Source organism: Colletotrichum fructicola, assembly GCF_000319635.2.
Source record: "Colletotrichum fructicola Nara gc5 chromosome Unknown KSG_Nara_v1_contig02, whole genome shotgun sequence".
In the NCBI taxonomy this organism is placed as follows: domain Eukaryota; kingdom Fungi; phylum Ascomycota; class Sordariomycetes; order Glomerellales; family Glomerellaceae; genus Colletotrichum; species Colletotrichum fructicola.
Window position 1 is genome coordinate 1,724,107 of NW_027094052.1, and position 19,524 is coordinate 1,743,630.

General features: G+C 54.1%; 7 protein-coding genes across 7 annotated transcripts; 3 read left to right on the top strand and 4 right to left on the bottom strand.

Moving 5' to 3' along the window:
- Window positions 1-1,056: 1,056 nt before the first annotated feature.
- On the bottom strand, window positions 1,057-2,096 carry CGGC5_v003225 (uncharacterized protein; the record flags this gene model as incomplete). Its single annotated transcript, XM_032020768.2, has 5 exons — window positions 1,057-1,159; window positions 1,214-1,226; window positions 1,615-1,644; window positions 1,696-1,839; window positions 1,898-2,096. 5 exons carry the CDS (start codon window positions 2,094-2,096, stop codon window positions 1,057-1,059), a joined length of 489 nt encoding a protein of 162 aa, XP_031882187.2.
- Window positions 2,097-7,315: 5,219 nt separating this feature from the next.
- CENPI (Centromere protein I) lies at window positions 7,316-10,036 on the top strand (the record flags this gene model as incomplete). Its single annotated transcript, XM_032020770.2, has 10 exons — window positions 7,316-7,322; window positions 7,375-7,501; window positions 7,561-7,622; window positions 7,685-8,060; window positions 8,115-8,186; window positions 8,240-8,363; window positions 8,413-8,589; window positions 8,646-8,909; window positions 8,956-9,073; window positions 9,120-10,036. The coding sequence occupies 10 exons, from the start codon at window positions 7,316-7,318 to the stop codon at window positions 10,034-10,036; spliced, it is 2,244 nt and encodes a 747-aa protein (XP_031882185.2).
- Window positions 10,037-10,560: 524 nt separating this feature from the next.
- CGGC5_v003227 (ABC transporter domain-containing protein) lies at window positions 10,561-11,400 on the bottom strand (the record flags this gene model as incomplete). The annotated part of the gene is made up of 1 exon (XM_032020771.1): window positions 10,561-11,400. One exon carries the CDS (start codon window positions 11,398-11,400, stop codon window positions 10,561-10,563), a length of 840 nt encoding a protein of 279 aa, XP_031882182.1.
- A 537-nt stretch (window positions 11,401-11,937) lies between these two features.
- Window positions 11,938-13,687, top strand: POL31 (DNA polymerase delta small subunit; the record flags this gene model as incomplete). The annotated part of the gene is made up of 4 exons (XM_032020772.1): window positions 11,938-11,981; window positions 12,084-12,399; window positions 12,470-13,403; window positions 13,464-13,687. 4 exons carry the CDS (start codon window positions 11,938-11,940, stop codon window positions 13,685-13,687), a joined length of 1,518 nt encoding a protein of 505 aa, XP_031882183.1.
- A 353-nt stretch (window positions 13,688-14,040) lies between these two features.
- CGGC5_v003229 (uncharacterized protein) lies at window positions 14,041-15,615 on the bottom strand (the record flags this gene model as incomplete). Its single annotated transcript, XM_032020774.1, has 1 exon — window positions 14,041-15,615. One exon carries the CDS (start codon window positions 15,613-15,615, stop codon window positions 14,041-14,043), a length of 1,575 nt encoding a protein of 524 aa, XP_031882291.1.
- A 1,807-nt stretch (window positions 15,616-17,422) lies between these two features.
- SDL1 (L-serine dehydratase) lies at window positions 17,423-18,508 on the top strand (the record flags this gene model as incomplete). Its single annotated transcript, XM_032020775.1, has 2 exons — window positions 17,423-17,508; window positions 17,560-18,508. 2 exons carry the CDS (start codon window positions 17,423-17,425, stop codon window positions 18,506-18,508), a joined length of 1,035 nt encoding a protein of 344 aa, XP_031882290.1.
- Window positions 18,509-18,646: 138 nt separating this feature from the next.
- Window positions 18,647-19,481, bottom strand: Y67D2.5 (N-acetyltransferase 9-like protein; the record flags this gene model as incomplete). The annotated part of the gene is made up of 3 exons (XM_066151099.1): window positions 18,647-19,240; window positions 19,306-19,385; window positions 19,430-19,481. The coding sequence occupies 3 exons, from the start codon at window positions 19,479-19,481 to the stop codon at window positions 18,647-18,649; spliced, it is 726 nt and encodes a 241-aa protein (XP_066009289.1).
- Window positions 19,482-19,524: the final 43 nt, after the last annotated feature.

The window sequence follows — 19,524 nt, forward strand, 5'->3', positions numbered from 1 at the left end:
CAATAACGACATTTGTGTGATTCAACCTGCATCCTGCTCTCTGTGGGATAACGCAGCCGAGCAGGACGAACCTGCGACCAGGGATCTGGGGAACAAGGATGGGACCGTGTTATTGGAGAGCTGTTTGGGTCGGTTCGTTGGTTGGGTCGCACGGAAACTTGAAAGTGGCAGCACGGAGATAACCCCGGCGATGTGACCGGGATGCCGGACGCTAACAATCCAGTGCTAGTCGGCGTGGCTCGGCTGCTCCCGGCCACCCGGCCACAGCGTTCGTTCTTCCTCCCCTGGTCTAGACGGATGGTCCGCGGGTGGTTCATGGCTTCGATCCCTGGCCACATGGGAAACGTTAGAGTCTGTGTGTAAGCTCTGCATCAGGCCATTGGGAACCCCCCTTTTTCAAACTTGGCAGCCATCGCCCAATCTACACAAGACAGTTCGAGTTGCGATATCGACCTGCCTGATCGGCGCTGCTAAAATCGGTTTCTCTTTGGCATAACCTCGGGAGTGACAGGGTGTGTCTGACAAACTCGGGGCCGAAGGTTGGTTGATGATCGTCGGTTGGGCTCCAATGACTTATTACTTGTTGCGGCTCTTAACAAAAAGATCGGGGTCTTCCACCAAATGTCTCTCCATTTACATGTCTATCGACATTTTCCGTCCCCATGCTGGTTGGGCTCGCAGAAGTACAGACAACTCCTCAAATTTTGTCATTTATGCTCAGTTGCCGTCCTCCCACTCCGGTTACTGCGGAGAAAAGGGGCGTTGAGGTTTTTGAATGTAAACCCCTTGCAAAGAAAACCCGTTCGCGAGGAAAAACAGGCCTCCAAACCGCAAGAGGCAGTCTAAACCTGGCAAGCAGTGCTGATGGTCATGGCAATCTTACCTAGGTGTCCACCCCGGGCCCCTTGCTTATGCCGGGTCAAACCCAAATTGGCGGACCTTGTCTGGCTTGTTCCTCCTCAACGAGACCGAGCACAGAGGCCATATGTTAGCGGCTCATCCTGAAGAGGAGAGTGGTTGTTCGGGTTTGTCAACCCTTTGATAGCATTTTGATAGCTAGCCGATAGGGGAGATCCGAGGCAATTGCAGAGTATTACCATACATCGCATTGCTGACGGATGATGCCAATGACAGGTGCCACGACTGTTCATCATGTGTTCTTGTCGGACATGGTCAGCAACACAGAGGACCGCCATTGGGGCGCTCTGCTTACTGTCGAACAGCCCCTGTCTAGTGCTGCGGAGGGGGACAGCCACACTCCCGAGCAAGGAGGTTTTGTGCTGCGAATTTGACACGCACTTCAATCTTTAGGGCTCCTGGAAACAGGAACCAGGTGGTACTCGGAGCCGATGTATACAGCCGTCACTTCTGGGATAAGAGCCAGCACTAAATGGTCGGCTGTCAGCCAACGGGGGAGGCACCCCGCATCCAACATGGAGGGAGCGGTCCCGGCATGCTGTGTTCATATTTTGAAGGTCATACAAAGCGACGTCATGGCGGTGAAGATTGGCGAAGGAATCGAAAGGCGTGGGTGGTGCAAATTAGCCCAAAGGCGTCGTCGGCGATTGGTATCATCTTATGTACGTGAGATCTTTGTTCAGATCTTTCGCCAACTGTCTTTGTATCTTGCCCACTCTCGAAAACCTTCGCCAGCGCGTTAGATGGGAACACGAAGTATTCGAAGGTTCTGCTTACCTAGACTTTGAAAGCCAGCATTGCCCCCTTTGACACCATCGATGAACATTTGCTGCATACCTCGGTCGGCCAGCAAGTTGACACAGGTATCTAGCAATCGAATCATAACCGAGTCCCGGCTATTCACCATTTCACGATTATCATCTGGAGCGCTTTGAGTGAGCCACTGACATCGCGAGATCCTGATAGTGTTGCCACGAACCTGTGATGCAAATGCATGTTACGCCACCGACATCCGCGCCAATGGTCTTGGCCCACGGTAGGTCGTCCTCGGTTGGGCTTCCAGTGTTGGGGATGTACGTCAAAGCGACAGCCACAATAGTCTCGCCCTCTAGACCGATGACAACGTCCTCAATGTTTGGAGTGCCGTCCAGCCTCGCATATTGGTCATACCATCCCATGTTTCCCTTTCGTATCGCGTCTCTGTCTACAATTTGCAGAACTTGATGAAATTCCATAAAGTCGCACCGCCGAAAAGTTAGTCCTGCTGAGGATAGACTGGTTGCTGGCATATCGTCAAACCGGAGAAGCCAGTCCGAAACCTCCTGCCCATGCATCTGCCAGCCTCGGCGAGCAAACCATTCTTTTGCGAAGAAGTCTGACGGGACCCCGTAGAGTAGGCGTGGGAAAGCCGTCCCTAGCTGAAGCCGTCTCACACCTCGTGTTCTCTGTAGCATCTTTAATGCATAGTCGTGTAGGCTCAGACCTATACCTCGCCCTCGATACGAGCTTTTGACAATCAAGACGGCCAACGAGCCTAGAAGACTCTCCTGGTCACTGTCCGTAAATGTTGTGTATGTCGCACAGAAACCAACAATCTCTCGGGTATCGGGGTCTCTCACGACGTAGTTCATCGTATATCCATCCCGTTTAAGAAGGAGAACAAGCGCAAATTGAGGCAGGTGATATTTTGGCGGTAGACATTCTGTCCAAAGTTTGTGTATTGGCGCCATGTCCTGACCACAAACCTCAACAGGCCAATGTCGTGCTGCACTGATGATAAGATTTTGCACAGGTACGGCATTGACGGGCGGGGGTCGTTGATCTCCAAATATGATTGAAGCTGCGCTTTCGAGGTCCGATGGTGCAAATCCCCCGACTTGTACAATCGTGGCAAAGTTTTCGAGAACATCTGGATTTGCCTTGACGTTGTAACATGCCACTAAAATTTGTGGACGTTCCTCAGCCAAGGACCGCGCGGTTTCCGCCAGCTCGACCTGCGAGACATCGCCGTCTAATGGTGGCCCAGAGATGACGAAAACTATCGTTTTCGCTCTCTTTATGAACTCGGAGTGAATATTGTTGATGCCGCCTCGTTTGGTATAGGGAACATGGCGAACCATAGAATGCCGCGCAGCAATCGCACGGCCCAGCGGTTCGAATGGATCTCGATCATTCTCGGCGTTTCTGCTGTATGGGACGACAACGGGCGTGAGGAGTACAATGATATCGTCTTCCGACAGACACCTTCCAAGTGGGATACAATCCTGCTGATCCCGTAGCAACATTGCCATAGCCCCTTGATTCGGTTTTGGACTGCTCCTCGAGCCGACGAGACGGTCGATTTGCATGTCAGGGGAGTACCTCATGTCGAATATCTCAGACACCTAAAGATCGAACTCCAGCTCATCCCTACTAAAAGGTCAGCTGAGGTTACACAACGGTTCAGAGCCAATGGTGTATCATGAGTATGCTCGAATGAAGCGATGTCAATGACTGAACTAACCTGTACAGTGAATGGGATGCCTTGCTCGGCATGAGGAGACGACAGTGCCGGCAATATCGTTCGTAGAACTGGCTGACTGAGCCTCACCAACTCGGTCGAGAAGACAACAGCACTTGTACAGCCTGAAGAGGTGTCAACATTGACAAGTTGATGCGTGCTCACGCAGTAATCGTGTGGTAGGTAGCGGGAAAGGGGTTCGTCAATTCTAAAATAGCTGTGCTTGAAATGATTTCTGGGCCCGGGCGCTTTGAATTATATGCGGTATGATCGAGTAGAATCAAACTTCCGCATACAGGGTTGTCCGAGGAAGTCAATAATGACTACCACTGCCGATACCGCTGAACAAGTTGACGAGACAGGAGGCTCATGCCGAGGCAGCGTCAAGCCGAGGATGGAAGGGAGCGAATGATGCTGCCTGCTATTTCAAGTTAAAGGGCTGCGTCAGCTAACTAAAGATGATTGAGAAACGAAGTCGAAAGAGACGCAACGGAAACATAAGGGACCCGCAAGTCTAAATGTTGACACTTGCATCGTGTGGGAGGAACAGGAAGGTTACACATACCGTGACGAGCTAGCAGCAGAAAAGAGTCTAAGAGACGATGTCCTTTGGTGAGCCCTTTATCCTGATAGGCGTGGGAAGAGCACTGCATAAGGCCAGCAAAGAGTGGGGTGTGTACAAGAGGCGAGCGGCGGAGGAGACAGGGTCAGCCAGGCTGCCGGGTAGACTGAATGGAGACTGATGAGCAACGTGGATGGAGAAAATCTTGAAACGACATGCACACGGACATCATCAGCGGATTGCATAAATCCAGCGCTGAGCGACTGTAAGAAGGTAATAGCATTGTACTGTGGATGTAGGTAGGACAAGACGAGCAGAGCGCGCAAGCGGCTAATGTCCAAGGACCTCCACGCCTCATGCTGTGGGTGGTGGGTCGCAGTAACAATTAATCAATGAAGAGCGACGTGGTTCCTGGTCCGGGGGGCATCTGACTGATACAATAGCAAGTTGGCTGTGTGCGTATGCTTGTACGGACATAAAGAGTGTGTGGCCATGGACAAGATGAGGATGGAGGGACGGTGGGAAGGATGGATGGCTGGACGGGTGTATCCCAATGCAACCGCCGCGGTACGGGGCGGCACTAGGTCCGTTTGCTGGGGACCAATCTATGGATAACGGAACAACGAGGAGCGGTCTTTTACCTTGATATGCTGACCACCGGGCAAACCATGCAGCTGCCACTTAGCAACACGAGGGGCTCACATAGGTTACACAAAGTAGCTGCAGATGAATTGACTCCGGCGGGTGCAAGGTGAGATGAGAAAGGAAGGGTAAGCAGACGCCAGCGCATGACGGTCGAACGTGACACAGAGCCAAGATGATGATAGGAAACTGGCACCAGACCTCGTGAGACTTGCTGCTCGATCAACGCAGCCCCCAAACCCCCCACGGGTGATGGAGCAGGAGACTTGGAAGACTTTGCTTCAGACGTAAGTGAAAGGGTGAGGTGTCTTCTCGATTTGGGCATAAGAAGCGGGCACTTGGTGCACGAGTACAGTCATTGAGTGCCATTCCAAGACCAACCGCAGTCTTGGAGCTCTCCAAGTACCAAATGCCCGGGGTCTGCATACAGAAAAAGGAAAGTCAAAAACGAGATTGCCGGGACAAAATAGCTCAGTCTAGGCTGTTGGTGGTGTAACTGGTGTTTGTCAGGGTGAGAAAAATAGGGTTTGCCGGGAAAATCCTACCAACAAAAGGCAGGAGAGGGAAGAGTCGGCACAACAGGGGCGGGATAATGGTAGATGTTGAGTCTCAATCGGGCGTCTCTCGGCTGTGGAGACGTCGGGCCGCGAACAATGGCACAAAACGTTGGACCCTGGGTAGGACCGGCGAGGGCCCTCGGTGTCTTGATCTGGCCCTAGTATGGCAGTGATGGGCATGGGTTACAGTCGATGGACATGTCGACAGCTGGACTTCCAACTTGCGAGATTCAACGGCGATGGAAGCGATCGACGCGGCCTGGGGGAGACAACAAGGGACGATTAGACCAGGGCTTGACATAAACGCACCAAACCCGTACCGTGGGAAGGAAAATGAACAAGAGAGAAAAAAGCGGCGTAAGTGGTAAGCAGGCTACATCACCTTGCGCAGCGATGTGGAGGCGAAGAGAAATGGTGGTTTGGTCTGTCATGGGTGGAAGTGACGGAAGGATTCTGACGAAGCATTTTGTGTAGCATGTCTGTGAAACAATGAGGTCGGAAGCGGACGTCAGTCGGTTTCGACCCGGCTTATTGGCAAAGCAACAATAGAGAAATACCGTTCCTTCCTGTCCACACTGTCGATTGAACGACTTCCATGCGATGCGCCAGGAGCATTTTGATGGTGTCGGAAGGCGGCGGATAGTCGAGGGAGGGAGGTATGGTGCAGCGTGAGTGGAAGGAGTTGTAATACGGATACAGTTGCGGGACCAGGGGGTAGGCATCAAAGCGTACCTAAGGTAAGGGTAGGTTAGCAAGGACTTTGCTATATGCTCCGCACCCGACGTTACGGACGGTGGGCGCCGTTCCCCAGAAGCACGGTGTAAGATGCAGGTGTGGGAACGGTTCGTCACTTTCAGGCTTCCATAGGTTCGGGCAGGCGCCAGTGCGTCAAAATGGACGTCCCGTCAGATACGGGCGCAGGATGGCACCTTACCTACCTAGGTGCCTTACCTACCTACCTTACCTCACCTGCGGATACGGATGGAAACCTTGCCTTGCGCACCAGAGCTCTTTCCTTTGCAGAACAGGTGCAGATGCGGATAGATGAGGGAAGAATTGAGCAGGCAAGAAGAGCCTAGGGAAACGTCCGATTTCCATCTCATTTCCTTGCTCGACATCGACATGGAAGTCTGACGTCTGCGCCTGCGCCTACAACACCAAGCTTCCTTGTAAATGGCCCGCCTTGTGCAACGCGAGGTGAGGCCACGACTGGGCCCTTCCAACCCTTCTAGTCGCCGTGCATCTGCCGGGAGGAGAGTCGTGCTCCTCATCTCATCTAAGACAATGAGGAGAAATGTCCACCATCCCGAGCGCTTTCTCAATTGTCCGTCAATGAGTCGCGAATGCCGGTACGCCTCACATGTCACAAAGCCCAACTTGGACCCCAAATTCATGGCCAACTTTGGAATAAGCCCGGTCGAATGAGCGCAGGTCATGGCAGCCAAGACGGCTTGTACGCCGCTTACATACCTTTACCTGGGGTCGGTTTCGGGGCCGCAGCACGCAGCAAGCGTTTCAACGTAAGGTAAGGTAAGCAGAGCAGCATCCGCACGCATACGAATACACACTCGATGGGAAGGCCGGTGAGCCCTCTTGTGCCAATCTTGCCCTACCATCTCTTTGCCTGCAGCTCATCTCATCATGGCCATCTCCTTTCCCGTGTCACAGTGCCAATGAGCCGCGGTCAGCCAGATGCGCAAATCGGGCATGATGCGACTTCGGACCCCAATCATCAAACATGATCAGATGCTCGGATCATGAGACATATCTGCCTTTGTTTTTTGCCCAGTACCTGCCAGGAGTCGCAGGCCAGATGTAGATTCTTGCCAAGAATCTCGCCTAGCTCTTTCTCACCGAGCAATGTTCCCATTGGCACCTACCAATTTCGTGGTGTTCATGGATGGTTTTTTACCGGTGACCGAGGAGACCCCCACCCATGCTCGCCCAATCGACGGCAAGCACAGGCTTATGCTCGCTCACCCTCCCGACCGTCTTTCGTGCACCGTGCAGGTCCTCCGCGGGCCTCCTCTCCAGCCCGATTGCAGCCGACAGGAGCTCATTCCGGTTGCTGCACTGGGCCCCCGGCCGCTGAGGAACCGCAAGTGGGGCTCGTCCGGCCATTAACATCCACAACCCATGCAAGGTGTGTGCGCCACTTTTTTCCCGGTCAAGGAAGACGCGCTCACCTTAGCTAGCTCTCTCACCCCGCGACGCGTCCACCACTCCGTTATTCGCGACCGAACGAGGACCACACCACCAGCCCGACCTCGGGACTGCACCACCGCTCACGGCGTCCCTGCATCTCCTGCCTTGCATTGCTCCGTTAACGCACTGGGGTTTTTCAAGGAAGATAGGATACCGACCAAAATGGCTTCACCCAGAGACGACATGTCTGTAGATGGAGACAACGACATAAACCAGCTTGTAGAGGACATCGTTGAGGGTGAGTTGCACTTGTTGGAAATCATGTAAATATCAAAACGCTGATCGATTTCAACTCCATAGCCTCCAAACTACCGGCCAAGAAGCGAGCTACGGCTATTAGACCTACCGTGGACAAGGTAGCTTCATCGGCATATGAAAACGGCCTGTTGCCTGAGCCACTCAATGAGCTCATATATCTTCTTACGAGACCAAGCTATCTGGACCAAGGCAGCCTCAACGCCTTGCTGAAGAGTCTCTACCCTGCAACCAAGCTATCAAACGATGTTGTTTGGAGGGTAGTGGGTTGCCTGGGACACGGAGAGCTCAAGCCTTCGCTGAACTTGCAGTCAAATCTGCTCAAATGGCTGATCATGGCGTACCATGTTATTGAGAATTCAGCAGTATTATCGCAAGCATATGCTGTTCTTTTCAACCTCCTCGATACAGCCGCCATCAGGTTGGATTGCCCTGGCTCACTTACTGAAAAACTCAAGGCGCTGACGCCATCCAGGCCACAGCTCTGTCATCTTCTTGCTCTCATAACACGGAGAAAGCACGTTCGACCTTTCAGGATACAACTCGTGTAAGTATGCATCGCTTTGAAGGGCGCAGGTGCACGACTGACTTGATCGTCAGCCTAAACCTATCTCGAAATACCGGCAGCGACCCAGCTCTGACTGGTCTCCTCCGGGTATACAAGGACTACTATCCCGAAATCATTGTCAGCGATGCTCTCAGGGGCAGGGCGTCGGCGTTCAAGGTACAGCAACGTCGGTTGTCCGTTTGGGAGCTTGTTCTAACACTCACAGCATCCCGACATGGAATGGAGAGAAAGATTGGATCAGATTCAGAGAGACCATTCCCAACGAACTGCCGATGTTACCGGACAGCCTCGGAACGGCTTTAGCGTCAATCACTCTGCTTTGAGAGCTCGCGGTAGGAAGGGGACGAATCTCCCCTCAGTTCATACCTCGGCCGCTACAGAGGTGAGACCATCATGTTCGGGCAAGATGTGGTGCTCCCATGAGACTAATTTCTCCAGAACTCCGTCACACTGGAAGAGATTGATAGCGCCGACCGGCTCGCCCAAAATATTGAGAAAATCGAGCTTCCCAACCAGCTGGCAGCAGTCCTGGCAGACCCCTTGCTTCAGAAGTTCATCGCTTTGAAGAAAGATGATGCCGCCTCGAGACGTGTGATCCATTGGGTGGATGCTATTCTCGAGGACGTACTGAATGGGAATGCCGATGATAAGCTCTTCAATGAGACGATGGAGATCTTGGAAGACTATGTCACTCGGGTCAAGGTATGTGCTGTCACAGTAATCGAAGCAAGCCAGTCTGACCATATAGGAAACCCCTGCCGTCGTCTTGAACTTCCTCGCCAAGCTCTTCACAACCTGGAATGGGGTAGATGCACGAGGCCCCATTCTCAAAATACTCTCATACGCGCCACTTGCTTCCTTTGAAGGTATACTAAACCCGTTAATTGCCCAGTGCAGTACTGACCGTTTCAGAACTTCGCAAATTCCTTTTCCAGCCGCTAGAAAGATGTCTACCACCAACACCAAATTCCCAGCTCTCTCTTCTAAAACTGTACCAAAACCTCATTCGCCGCTGGACCTTCGTTCTCCGCTCCCTCGATCCGATTCCCCCCGAAGCTCCAGTCAGCGCCTTCTACGATGTGATGGAGCACGCAGGCATCATCGCTCTGAACCTGGTGCAAGCTACACCAAGCGTTGCGGTCCATGGTGCTGTGTTAGACCTCTACGAGCAGGCGGCGACCAGCATCTCCGATCCAACTCTCCAACCCCTCCTCCGCATCGCCAACCCGCCCGCGCAGCTCATATACCTCCTCTTCTTCAGCCACTCGCTGTCTAACGTGTCCCGTCTATGCGCCGTCCTCGCCGTGTACAAGAAGGGTTTCGAGACCGCCATGTCGCGTCGCCAGCCGACCACGTATCAGCCCAGCTACGTTAACCACTTCAACGGCTTCCTCATGGACGTCTGTAACTGTCTCTGGCGTGGCAAGGCCTTCAATGACGCGGACAAGAATGCTCTTGGCTGCCTCAGCGCCCGTCCCGTCACCTTGCGTTTGCAGCGCTACGTCGAGGATCTGGGAATGGACCTCGCACTGCCGACGCTCTTCGGCTTCTCCTACTCGCCCGTGCTGAGTCTGCAGGCTATCGACTGCATCCGCGAACGGGAGGACAGGGCGCTGGCGGAGGATGAAGACGCCATTGCCACTAGGCACGGTGGCCCTGTCACGGCCAACAGTCTGGCGAGGTTGGCTGAAGCCCGCGGCATCCGCGTGACGTGGTCCGAGTATAGAATACAAGTGCTGCACGCGCTGGAGGGTAAGGGCTTGGGCGGCATCCCGGCGCTGATGAGGAACACGATGAAGGTCCTTATGGGCTCTCGGCCACCGAAATGAGCAAACCGCGAACCTGCATCAAATCGGCAAAGGTGTTGAGGTGCAGAGTAGTTGTGATACCCGCCGCGAGCGACTCGCAGCATCAATCGATATATGTGTATTTGATACAAAATGTGTGCGACGTCTAAATGTCTGTCTAGTTGAGTCGACGAGACTTCTACCGCCAGAGATGTAAAGCCCCCTTCTCGGTTGAAGACGCAGGTTATCAAGAGCCGTGAAAATCCTAATAGAAAAAGCCCGGGTATGCTGTTGTTGAACATGTATGCAACCAAACGCCATAGGGCGGGCAAGTTGAGAATGCCCCCCTTTTGTTTTATAACCCTTCTTCCTCTTGTGGTTATCCCTCTGGGTGTCGTTGAGAGACACCGAATGCCGCCATATGACCCAATCGTCATTTTCATGTTGAAAGAAACGCCCTTCATAATGCAGTTGAGTGCCGTATGCGCCATGGCCCAAATCCACCGATCCTGTTGAACGCGAGGAAAAAAAAAATGAAACCACCTCTCCAGACCCAATTGCAAGGCTTATCGCTTGCCAGACTCGTCACCGTAACCTCCGTATCCACCAGCGTCGTACGTCTTGCCCTCAGGCGCGACGCGTCCCTGGCTTCTCGGCCCACGATCCTTCAGATCCTTCCTCAACCACCCCAGCACCAGCTCGCCCAGGGTGCTGTTCCCAGTGCCCCCTTCGACATCCTTCAGGAACTTGCCCGCCGTGTCCCACTCCCTGACGGTGCCCAGGTGCATGTGCACAAGGTGCGTCGGCCATCCGGCGAGGTTGTCCAGAATGTGCGTGGCGTACACGATCGTACACTCGCGGATCTCCGTCTCGCGCTTCAGCCAGCCCAGGAACTCGGCGCGGCTCAGCACGTCGAGGTCGACAGTGATCTCGTCCAGCAGCAGAATCGTCCACGGGCGGATGAGACCCATGGCGAGCTGCACGCGGCGTCTCTCGCCGTCGGAGACGGCGTGCATGCGCCAGGCGGTGTCAATGTCCAACACCGAGACGAGCTCGTCGCGGCGGTCCGGGTAGGCGTCGCCGCCGACGCTGCGGAGGAGCTCGACGACGCCGATGTCGGTGCGCACGATGGGGTTAAGGACCCATTCCAGGCCGAGGTAGGTGACGCCCTCAAGGCCCTCCTTGAAGGGGTCGACGCCGCCGATGGAGATGCCGCCCTGCGGGGCGAGGCGCTTGCCAGCGAGGAGGCGGAGGATGGTCGTCTTGCCAGCACCGTTTGCGCCAATGAGCAGGGTGCGCGAGCGGGCGGGCACGGAGAGGGAGATGTTCTCGAGGCCTGACGAGGAGTCTGGGAACTTGTAGTTGAGGTTTGTGACCTCGATGGTTGGGGGTCGTTGGGCGGACATTGTGGGCGATGTGCGTGGTGGGCGAATGCAATTGAGGCTGACTGATGATGCAGGAAGTGGGAAGAGAGAGGTTGTGGTGAGGGAGAGTGTACGCGACGAGGTAGGAAATTTTATGAGGAGAATTTAGAGTCACGATACACACCGCCCTGCAACTGAAGGCGTCATGACCCGATGGGATGAAAGGTGGGATGGTCTCACCCATCCCGAGCTAATCCCGCCCTCGTGTCGCGGGACAAGCACAGCTAGAACTCAATTGCCCCTCCATCCAAACCCCGCCGTGGCTGGGACCGACCGCCCGGGCCGGGGACCGCCGCGCGAAAGCCACAAGGGACGCAGCAGGGGATGGGCCCCTAACCCATGGCCCATTTACGCCAAAATACGCGACTACACCAGCCCCAGGTCCTTTGACGCGTCTGCGCATCGTAGCAGCCAAGCTTCGTTCTTGCACCCGCTGCCATTGACACCCCGCGAGAGCTTGTCCTAAATCATCGCCAGCTCGACAACACACTCTCGAGTCTGCAGAGCCACGGCCCCAAGATGGTGACCCTCGACGAAGCCACGGCGCTTCTACAGAAACCGGCGTAAGTTCTCCGACCCTGCCTCTACTTCACCGTTCCATTCACCCTGCCCAACGTTACCCTTCTTTGATATCGCAACAAACGACTGACAAAATTACGACCCAGCGACGCAGCCGCAGCCTCCTCGACCCTCGTCCGCGCCTCCTCGCAGTACAAACCCCTATCAACCTTCACCCTTCCAAAGGAGCGTTCCTACCAACAACAATATGCCGACGTCTACTTCCTGCGCCTCACCTCGATCAAACCCGCCGTCGACGCCGTCGCCGCTGAAGCCTGGGACGGCACAGTCATAGGCGGCGAGGAAGCCCGCCATGTCAACCGCGTCCTTGACGTCCGCCAGGGCGAGCTTTGCTGGGTCACCGGCACCGTCTATATGGACATGCCCCTGAAGCCCAATATTCTGGAGGATGTGTCGAAGGACGTACGTATCTGCTCCCACACATATTTATCCCCTCTTCCTTGATGAATCCCTATGCTGACAATCTTCACAGCGTTGGATCTCCGCCCCCATCTCCACAGACCGCTACTATTCTGACGACGTCGAGAAGAACCAAATCATGCTCGAGGACGACTCAGGCCGCATCCGCCTCGTCGGCGACGTCCTCAAATCGATCCACCTCGTGACGGGCTGCATCATTGGCGTAATGGGCACCGAGAATGCCAGCGGCGAGCTTGAGGTGATCGACGTCAAGTTCCCCGATCTCGCACCTCAACCCTCCCGCTGGTCCCTCACCCAACCACCTCCATCCTCCGAAGACCACGACATGTCCGGCACAACGCCCTCCCAACAAAAGCCCTCCTCCAAGATCGCCATCGTTTCGGGTCTGTCCTTCTCCGGCACAGACGCATCCTACGCCCTCGAGCTTTCACTGCTCCTCGAGTTCCTCCTCGGCGAGGCCCTCTCTCCCGAGACGCAGTCCCAAATCACAAACATCTCGCGCCTAGTCATCTCGGGCAACTCCATCTCCACAACGGCCGCGAACCCGGCCCTCAAGACGGACGACGCTACAAACGGCAACAAGAAGGCAACGGTGAAGAAGTACGGCTACGATGCAAGCGCGTATAACCCCCTCCCGAGTCAGCTCTTTGACGAGTTCCTCGCGGACCTGCTGCCCTCCATGCCCGTCACCCTCATGCCGGGCGCACAGGACCCCGCCAACGCGAGTTACCCTCAGCAACCGATCCACTCGGCCATGTTCCCGCGCGCAAGGCCATATGCGGCTGGCCCAGATGCCAAGGAGGCCGGCTGGTTCGACACTACGACGAATCCGTGGGAGGCCGAGGTTGACGGGTGGAGGATGCTGGGTACAGGAGGTCAGAACGTCGACGATGTCTTCAAGTACGTCGACAGCGACGACAGGTTGGGCATGATGGAGGCCATGTGCAGATGGCGATGCAGCGCGCCGACGGCGCCGGATACACTCTGTGAGTCAACACCCTCTTTGCGACCCAAATATGCGTTGATCATATCTAACACGTTCCCAGGGGCATACCCATTCCAAGACAATGACCCGTTCGTGATGAAGGAAGCTCCCCACGTCTTCTTCGTCGGCTGCCAGCCAGAGTTCGGAACAAGGGTAATTCAGGGTGCTGACGGCCAGACGACGCGGTTGATCACCGTTCCTTCATTTTCAGAAACCAAGGAGATCGTTCTCGTTGACACGGAAACGTTGGAGGTCTCCAAGGTCAAGATTTCGGCGGCATCATAAGGGAGAACAGGCAGCATATGTTGAGCACAAGACGGTCATGATTAGATATACCCCCTGAGCTTACGAAGATGAGGTAAAAAGCAAAAATGTTGACGCTACCTGGAAGCTAGGCTCCATGCAGAAAAGCAAATCGCTGATGGGCAGACGTTCCCAAAGATTGTCGCTGGCCTCTTCTAATATGATAATGGTGATATGTTTTGCCCCTGTGCCAATTCTGCCAGACCAGATCGGCTTCGGCCCAAAGCAATCCTTAATTGCATGACGCCCAGTAACAGAAGCAAAAGCAGCGCATCATATCGCCCTCCTATCGATCATTATCCTGCCCCCAAGAAATATCAAAATCGTCTGCATCCTCAGTCATAGTCCTGTCTCCAGAGCATATCGTCATCCTCATCTTCTTCGTCATCGTCGTCTTCATCCCCTTCGCCCAGCATTGCCGGGCCTTGAGCCTTGTTCTTATCCTTGGGGCCGTCCCAAAAAGCTCGAATAGACGCAGGGATATTGTCCAGCTGCGCTTGTGCCTCGCCGGCCGCATTGATCCTGTAGTTCTCCATCTGCAGATCGCCCTTCCACGGGTCATCCTCGCCGCGGCGGGCACGTCGCACTTTCGCAGCGTACTTCATGTTGACCCGGATGCGCTTCTGCTCCTGCCTGTCCGAGATGTTGACGATGATCTCGATAAACTGGCAGGGCAGACCGCGCAGCGCCTTCATCACCTCGGACGTCTTCTCGAAGAAGTTGAGGAAGGTGAGATCGCCGGTCTCGCGGTCGCGCGAGGGCGTGATCTCGATCTCGATGGTGTGGATGCGGCACTTGATCGGCTTGAGGTTGCGGAAGACGGAGATGGCGCTGGCCATGCTCAGGAGGTAGCCCTTCTCGGTGCGGTTGGGCTCGGCGAGGATCTTGATGCGCCGGAACTTGTGGCCGTACCGGTGGATGTCTATCTCGACGTGCGGGTTCTTGGATGCGCCTGGGAGGGGCATGTCGTCGTTGTACTCGTCGTCGTAGTCGGAAGAGTACTCCTCCATGGGCGCGAGAGGGTGCTGCACCACGATCTCGTCCTCTCCGTCGCCAACCTCGGAGACCCTAGCCGGCGCCGTCTCTCTGAGGAGGTAGAGGAACTTGTTCCCGCCGTAGAAGATGTCGATGGCCTCTTTCCAGATTTCGTGGGAGGTACGAAGGATGGCGGTATCGAGACAAGGGCGGTTTCTGGGATAGAGCGTGGACCAGCCCTGTCGGACTTGCACGGGGTTGTCGGCCACGAGAACAAACCCGTAAATTCTATCCCTGATCTCGGGAGGGAATTTCATGAACCAGATCTTGCCCGTTGGCATGTCTTGATCAGTGAGATCAATGACTGAACCATGCTTCAGCTTGGTTGGAGTTGGATCCGGACTGGGAGGACCGTAGATATCATCATCGTCGCTCTCATCCAGAAACGGCGTTGCGCCTTTGGCCTTCTTCTTGCCCTTTCCTTTGCCCTTGGCAATCGTTGCAGCAACAGCTTTCTTGGGCTCAGGGGCTTTGAAAGGAGGCGGGGTGAAAGTCATCGGGGCACCCCAGGTGTAATGAGCCGTTGACTTGGCCGCAAATGCTGCGCCATAGTCTCGAGGAATCGGCATCTCACGCTCCGTGAAGTCATCCCAGGTCTTCTTCTTGTTGGCCTTCCTGCGCTTTTGAGGGGGCTTTCGCATGCCATCATCGTCGCTGTCCGTCTCGGCGAGCTCGAAGCCGCGCTTTTGGGCATACTTGAGAACCGCATCAGGTATTTGACGCTTGGGGGTTTTCTCAGCAGAGGCTCGTTCCTTCCCCTTCGATGCCTTGCTCTTCGACTTGGAGGAACCGGTAGGAGCGGACTTGGACGAGCCAGATGTGACGAATCTTTTCTTCTCAGAGGAAGAGGATTTGGACTTCTTTCCGGGAGCCATCTTCGAGGTTTCTTTTGGTAACTTCTGACTTTATCAGCGATTGTTGCCAGGAAGATGTCAGAAAACTTACTTAGATGAAGGGGGTATATGATAATATTTGGAACTGCTGGATTTGATGGTCAGTGTAGATGTCGCAGTCTTTGAACCCCGTGAAATTTCACTTGCTGCCTTGTTGCTTCTTCATTCGTGAAATAAGTCTTTGTGGTGGTTTGTCTCTTGTGTTGCAAGTAAGACACTTCTGCAACGAAAGTTGATGTCAAAGAGAGAGATATGTCATGAAGGTGAGATAGGAGGTTGCGACCTTCCCAATGGGTGTAGCAGAGGAAGTAGACGAGAAATTTTTGAGGCAATCGTCAGCTCTCTCCAGAGTTTGGGCCTCTGGTATTGGCAAGTACCTACTTGCCAAACGACCAGGTAGTTGACGAAATGAAGGAGCAAACTCCACAAACATGTATTGAAGTTTGGTAAAACTTGTGAGCCACAGACGAAAGCTTCAACGCCACAATTCAATGCTAGGATAACGAATGAAAACCGTGAAGAGACTGACGAGGAGTGTTGTGTTGGTGGAGGATAGAGAAAGGCAAGATCCACGCTAGAGTGGTAGTGTTGATATAGATGCTGGCTCAACTCCAAGAGGCAGCTTCAGAGAAGTGATGCCTTCCCTTTGCGGCCGATGTAATGACAGGAAGAGGAGGGGCGGGTGAAGTGGTGATTAGAAAGAAACATGATTCCATCTTTGGCTTCTACGATGTCAAGATTGGTTATGGCAGGAGGGCCTTTTTTGAGTGGCCATGGTCTTTCTGGATTCAGTTACTAATATTCACGATTTCGTTTCGACTTGTTAACTATAATACAGTCGAAAATATGGGATATGCGTTAAAAATTTTATCTCACATCGCAACAATGATCACACATTTGTTGAGATGAGGCCATCATGTTGGTTCAGAAAAAAGCGAAATAAAAACAGATTCGCTGGGCAAACCGAGAGACGTAATCCATTTGCTGATGTACTGTTTATCTTCAAACGGTGAGGATGCCACGGGCTACTGTAGCCACGCAAGTCATGAAAATACAATGAACCCAAATCGTCATACGAAAGATGACATAACGACGTTGGCAGAAAGGATTCCATCCATCATGTTCCATAACGATCCATGTTGTCTCAAGGGCTGACTGCATACACTAGTTGGAGTTGGAGTTCTCTCATCCCACCGGGCGGCCGCTGCGACCCCTGCTAAGACCCTGTACAAGTTTGACATGCGCGCCCTTTGGTCTTTATGCCCCTCATCCTCTAACACGGCGATCCACCATCGATGATGACGCGGGGTTCTTTGGTATATCGAAATAGGTCTTATTAATTAGGAGCAATTGACCAATGATCAGAAATGATACCTAGTACCTGAATTTCGATCTAAATGTTCCGAATACGCGGCTGATTCAAGAAATCGTCCGAACTATTGTCGATCCTGGCATCGGAAGCACTTCCGCTCCCCCACCTCGTAAGTCTGGATTTTTACAATGTACACCCGAAAGCGAAGTTCCTTTCTCTCTTCAACCATCATCTTCCATTTCGCAGATTTCTCATTGAACGCTGTTTTTGCTGTGGTTCTTAATGCGCAGTAACTTCTGATCCCCTCGTTGACTCAATTCCTCTAGCTTGAAGGATCGCCAAGTCTCCACATCCGTCCCCTAGTGCCGTAGACTCGACGTTTCCTATAAACATCGTGTCTCTACTTTCTTCGATAAACTTAGCTCTTACTTTCATTACCGAACGCAAACCACCAAATCATCTTAGACATCAACCACAATGGGCTCGCTCGACTCAGACACCAAGAAGCCATGGATCCAAACACCGTGCATTGCATCTGCACCCCTCTCTAGGATAGCAGGATGGTACGTTTCAAAAGCACCATCAACCCAGGCCAACTAACGGAAGGTCTCCAGCAACATCTTCCTTAAGCTTGAGAACCACCAGCCTTCGGGCTCCTTCAAGTCCCGCGGCGTCGGCAACCTCATGTTCCGCGCCGCCGCCGCAGCCCCCGGCGCAGACGTCCACTTCTACTGCTCCTCCGGCGGCAACGCAGGCCTCGCCTGCGCGACCTCCGCCATCGCCCTGAACCGCAAAGCCACCATCGTAGTACCCATGATCTCGTCACCGCTGATGATCTCCAAGCTGCGCCTCCTAGGAGCCGAGGTCCATCAAGTCGGCGAGAACTGGCCCCAGGCCGACCGCTACCTGCGCGAAGAGCTGCTCGCCAAGGATCCCGCCGGTGTCTACGTTCCGCCGTTCGATCACCAGCACGTGTGGGACGGCGCATCGACCATTGTCGACGAATTGGTATCGCAGCTGCCTGGCAGCGACATCAACGCCATCGTCTGCTCCGTCGGGGGCGGCGGTCTCCTCAACGGACTCGCACAGGGCGTTGAGCCGGAGCGCTGGCAGGGGACGACAGGCCGGGAACCCCGTCTGATGGCCGTCGAAACGCGGGGAGCCGATAGTCTGAATGCGAGCGTGTTGGCTGGTGAGCACGTCACTCTGCCCGGCATCACTTCAATCGCCTTTTCTTTGGGCGCCACGAGGGTCTCCCAGAGGACGTGGGAAGTCTCGCAGAAGACGCCTGGTTTCCGGAGTGTGACGGTCAGTGATGCGGAGGCGGCCATGGCAACCGTGCGCTTCGTCGACGATGCGCAGCTTGTGGTTGAGGTTGCTTGCGGCGCGACGATAGCTTCTGTCTATAACGGCATGTTGAGGAAGCAGCTGGGCCCGGGGATGTCGGATGAGGAATGGGCGAAGCAAAACGTTGTGCTCATTGTCTGTGGCGGTGCGAACATCACACTTGAGATGTTGAATGGGTACCGTGAAAAGTTCGGCGACGCATTTGAAAGCGCATGAGACAGAAGACGATGGTCTCTTTTTAGACGATAAAATTAGATATACACTGCCAAGACATGAAATAGAAGCTGATAACCAGTATGAGACGGTGGCTTTGCCGTTCTATGTATCTCCCTGTGTTTTCTATCTTTGCTTCGTCTATCTTGCATAGGCCACTTCTCGCAATTCCTCTGCTGCCTTCAGACCAGCAGGAGATGCCACAAAGTGACCCAGGTCGCTTAGCACCATCGTGACCTCCCCAAAATAATTGATTTCTCCTTTTTGCATGAAGCCAACCCTCTTGAATAGTGATATACTCGCCGCGTTCCCCTCCTTGATCTTGACCATCAACCCCTTCAACTCAGCCTTTCCACTCTTGCCTTCGCCCTCAACATACTCCTTCAGTATGCGCTCTTGGTTGCGGTGAACATACACCAGCAACGTCGTGACAGCAGCGTAACCTACACCCTTGCCGCGGTGCTCCTTCGCCGCCACCATAACGTCCACTTCACCGACATAGGCCCCCTCACCCTCTTCCTCGTCGTCGTGGGGATAGACGAAAAAGTTGATGTCGCCAATCATGCGTGCCGCCGCATCGACCTCACCAGCCTTTACGCTGGCCGCATCAGAGGCCGCATCCAGGGGTTGGCAGATGATGAAGGTGAGCTTGTCATGGGACGTCCGCCACGATTGCTGGTTCTCGTATTCCTCCTCCAGCGTCAATGGCTCAGAAGCCGTCGCTTCTTGGATATCCTGTCACAAAAATAAGCATGTGCTTGGACGAATCGGCGGGTACTTTGGTGCGGCGTTTTGCTGACCGGATCACTCATCCACTCATGATAACGCTCCACATGTCTCGCTTCGTACGGTACAAGCGTCACCGCCGGCGTCGCGATCGCTGTGGTCTTGTAAGTTCCTCACATCCAAACGACCAGCCTCAACCAATTCGGATAGTGTCCTCAAAGTACATGCCTGTATTCTCATTCAATCTCATCGCGAAGTATGCCAAGGGTGTCCGTCTCAGGCACCAGATCCCC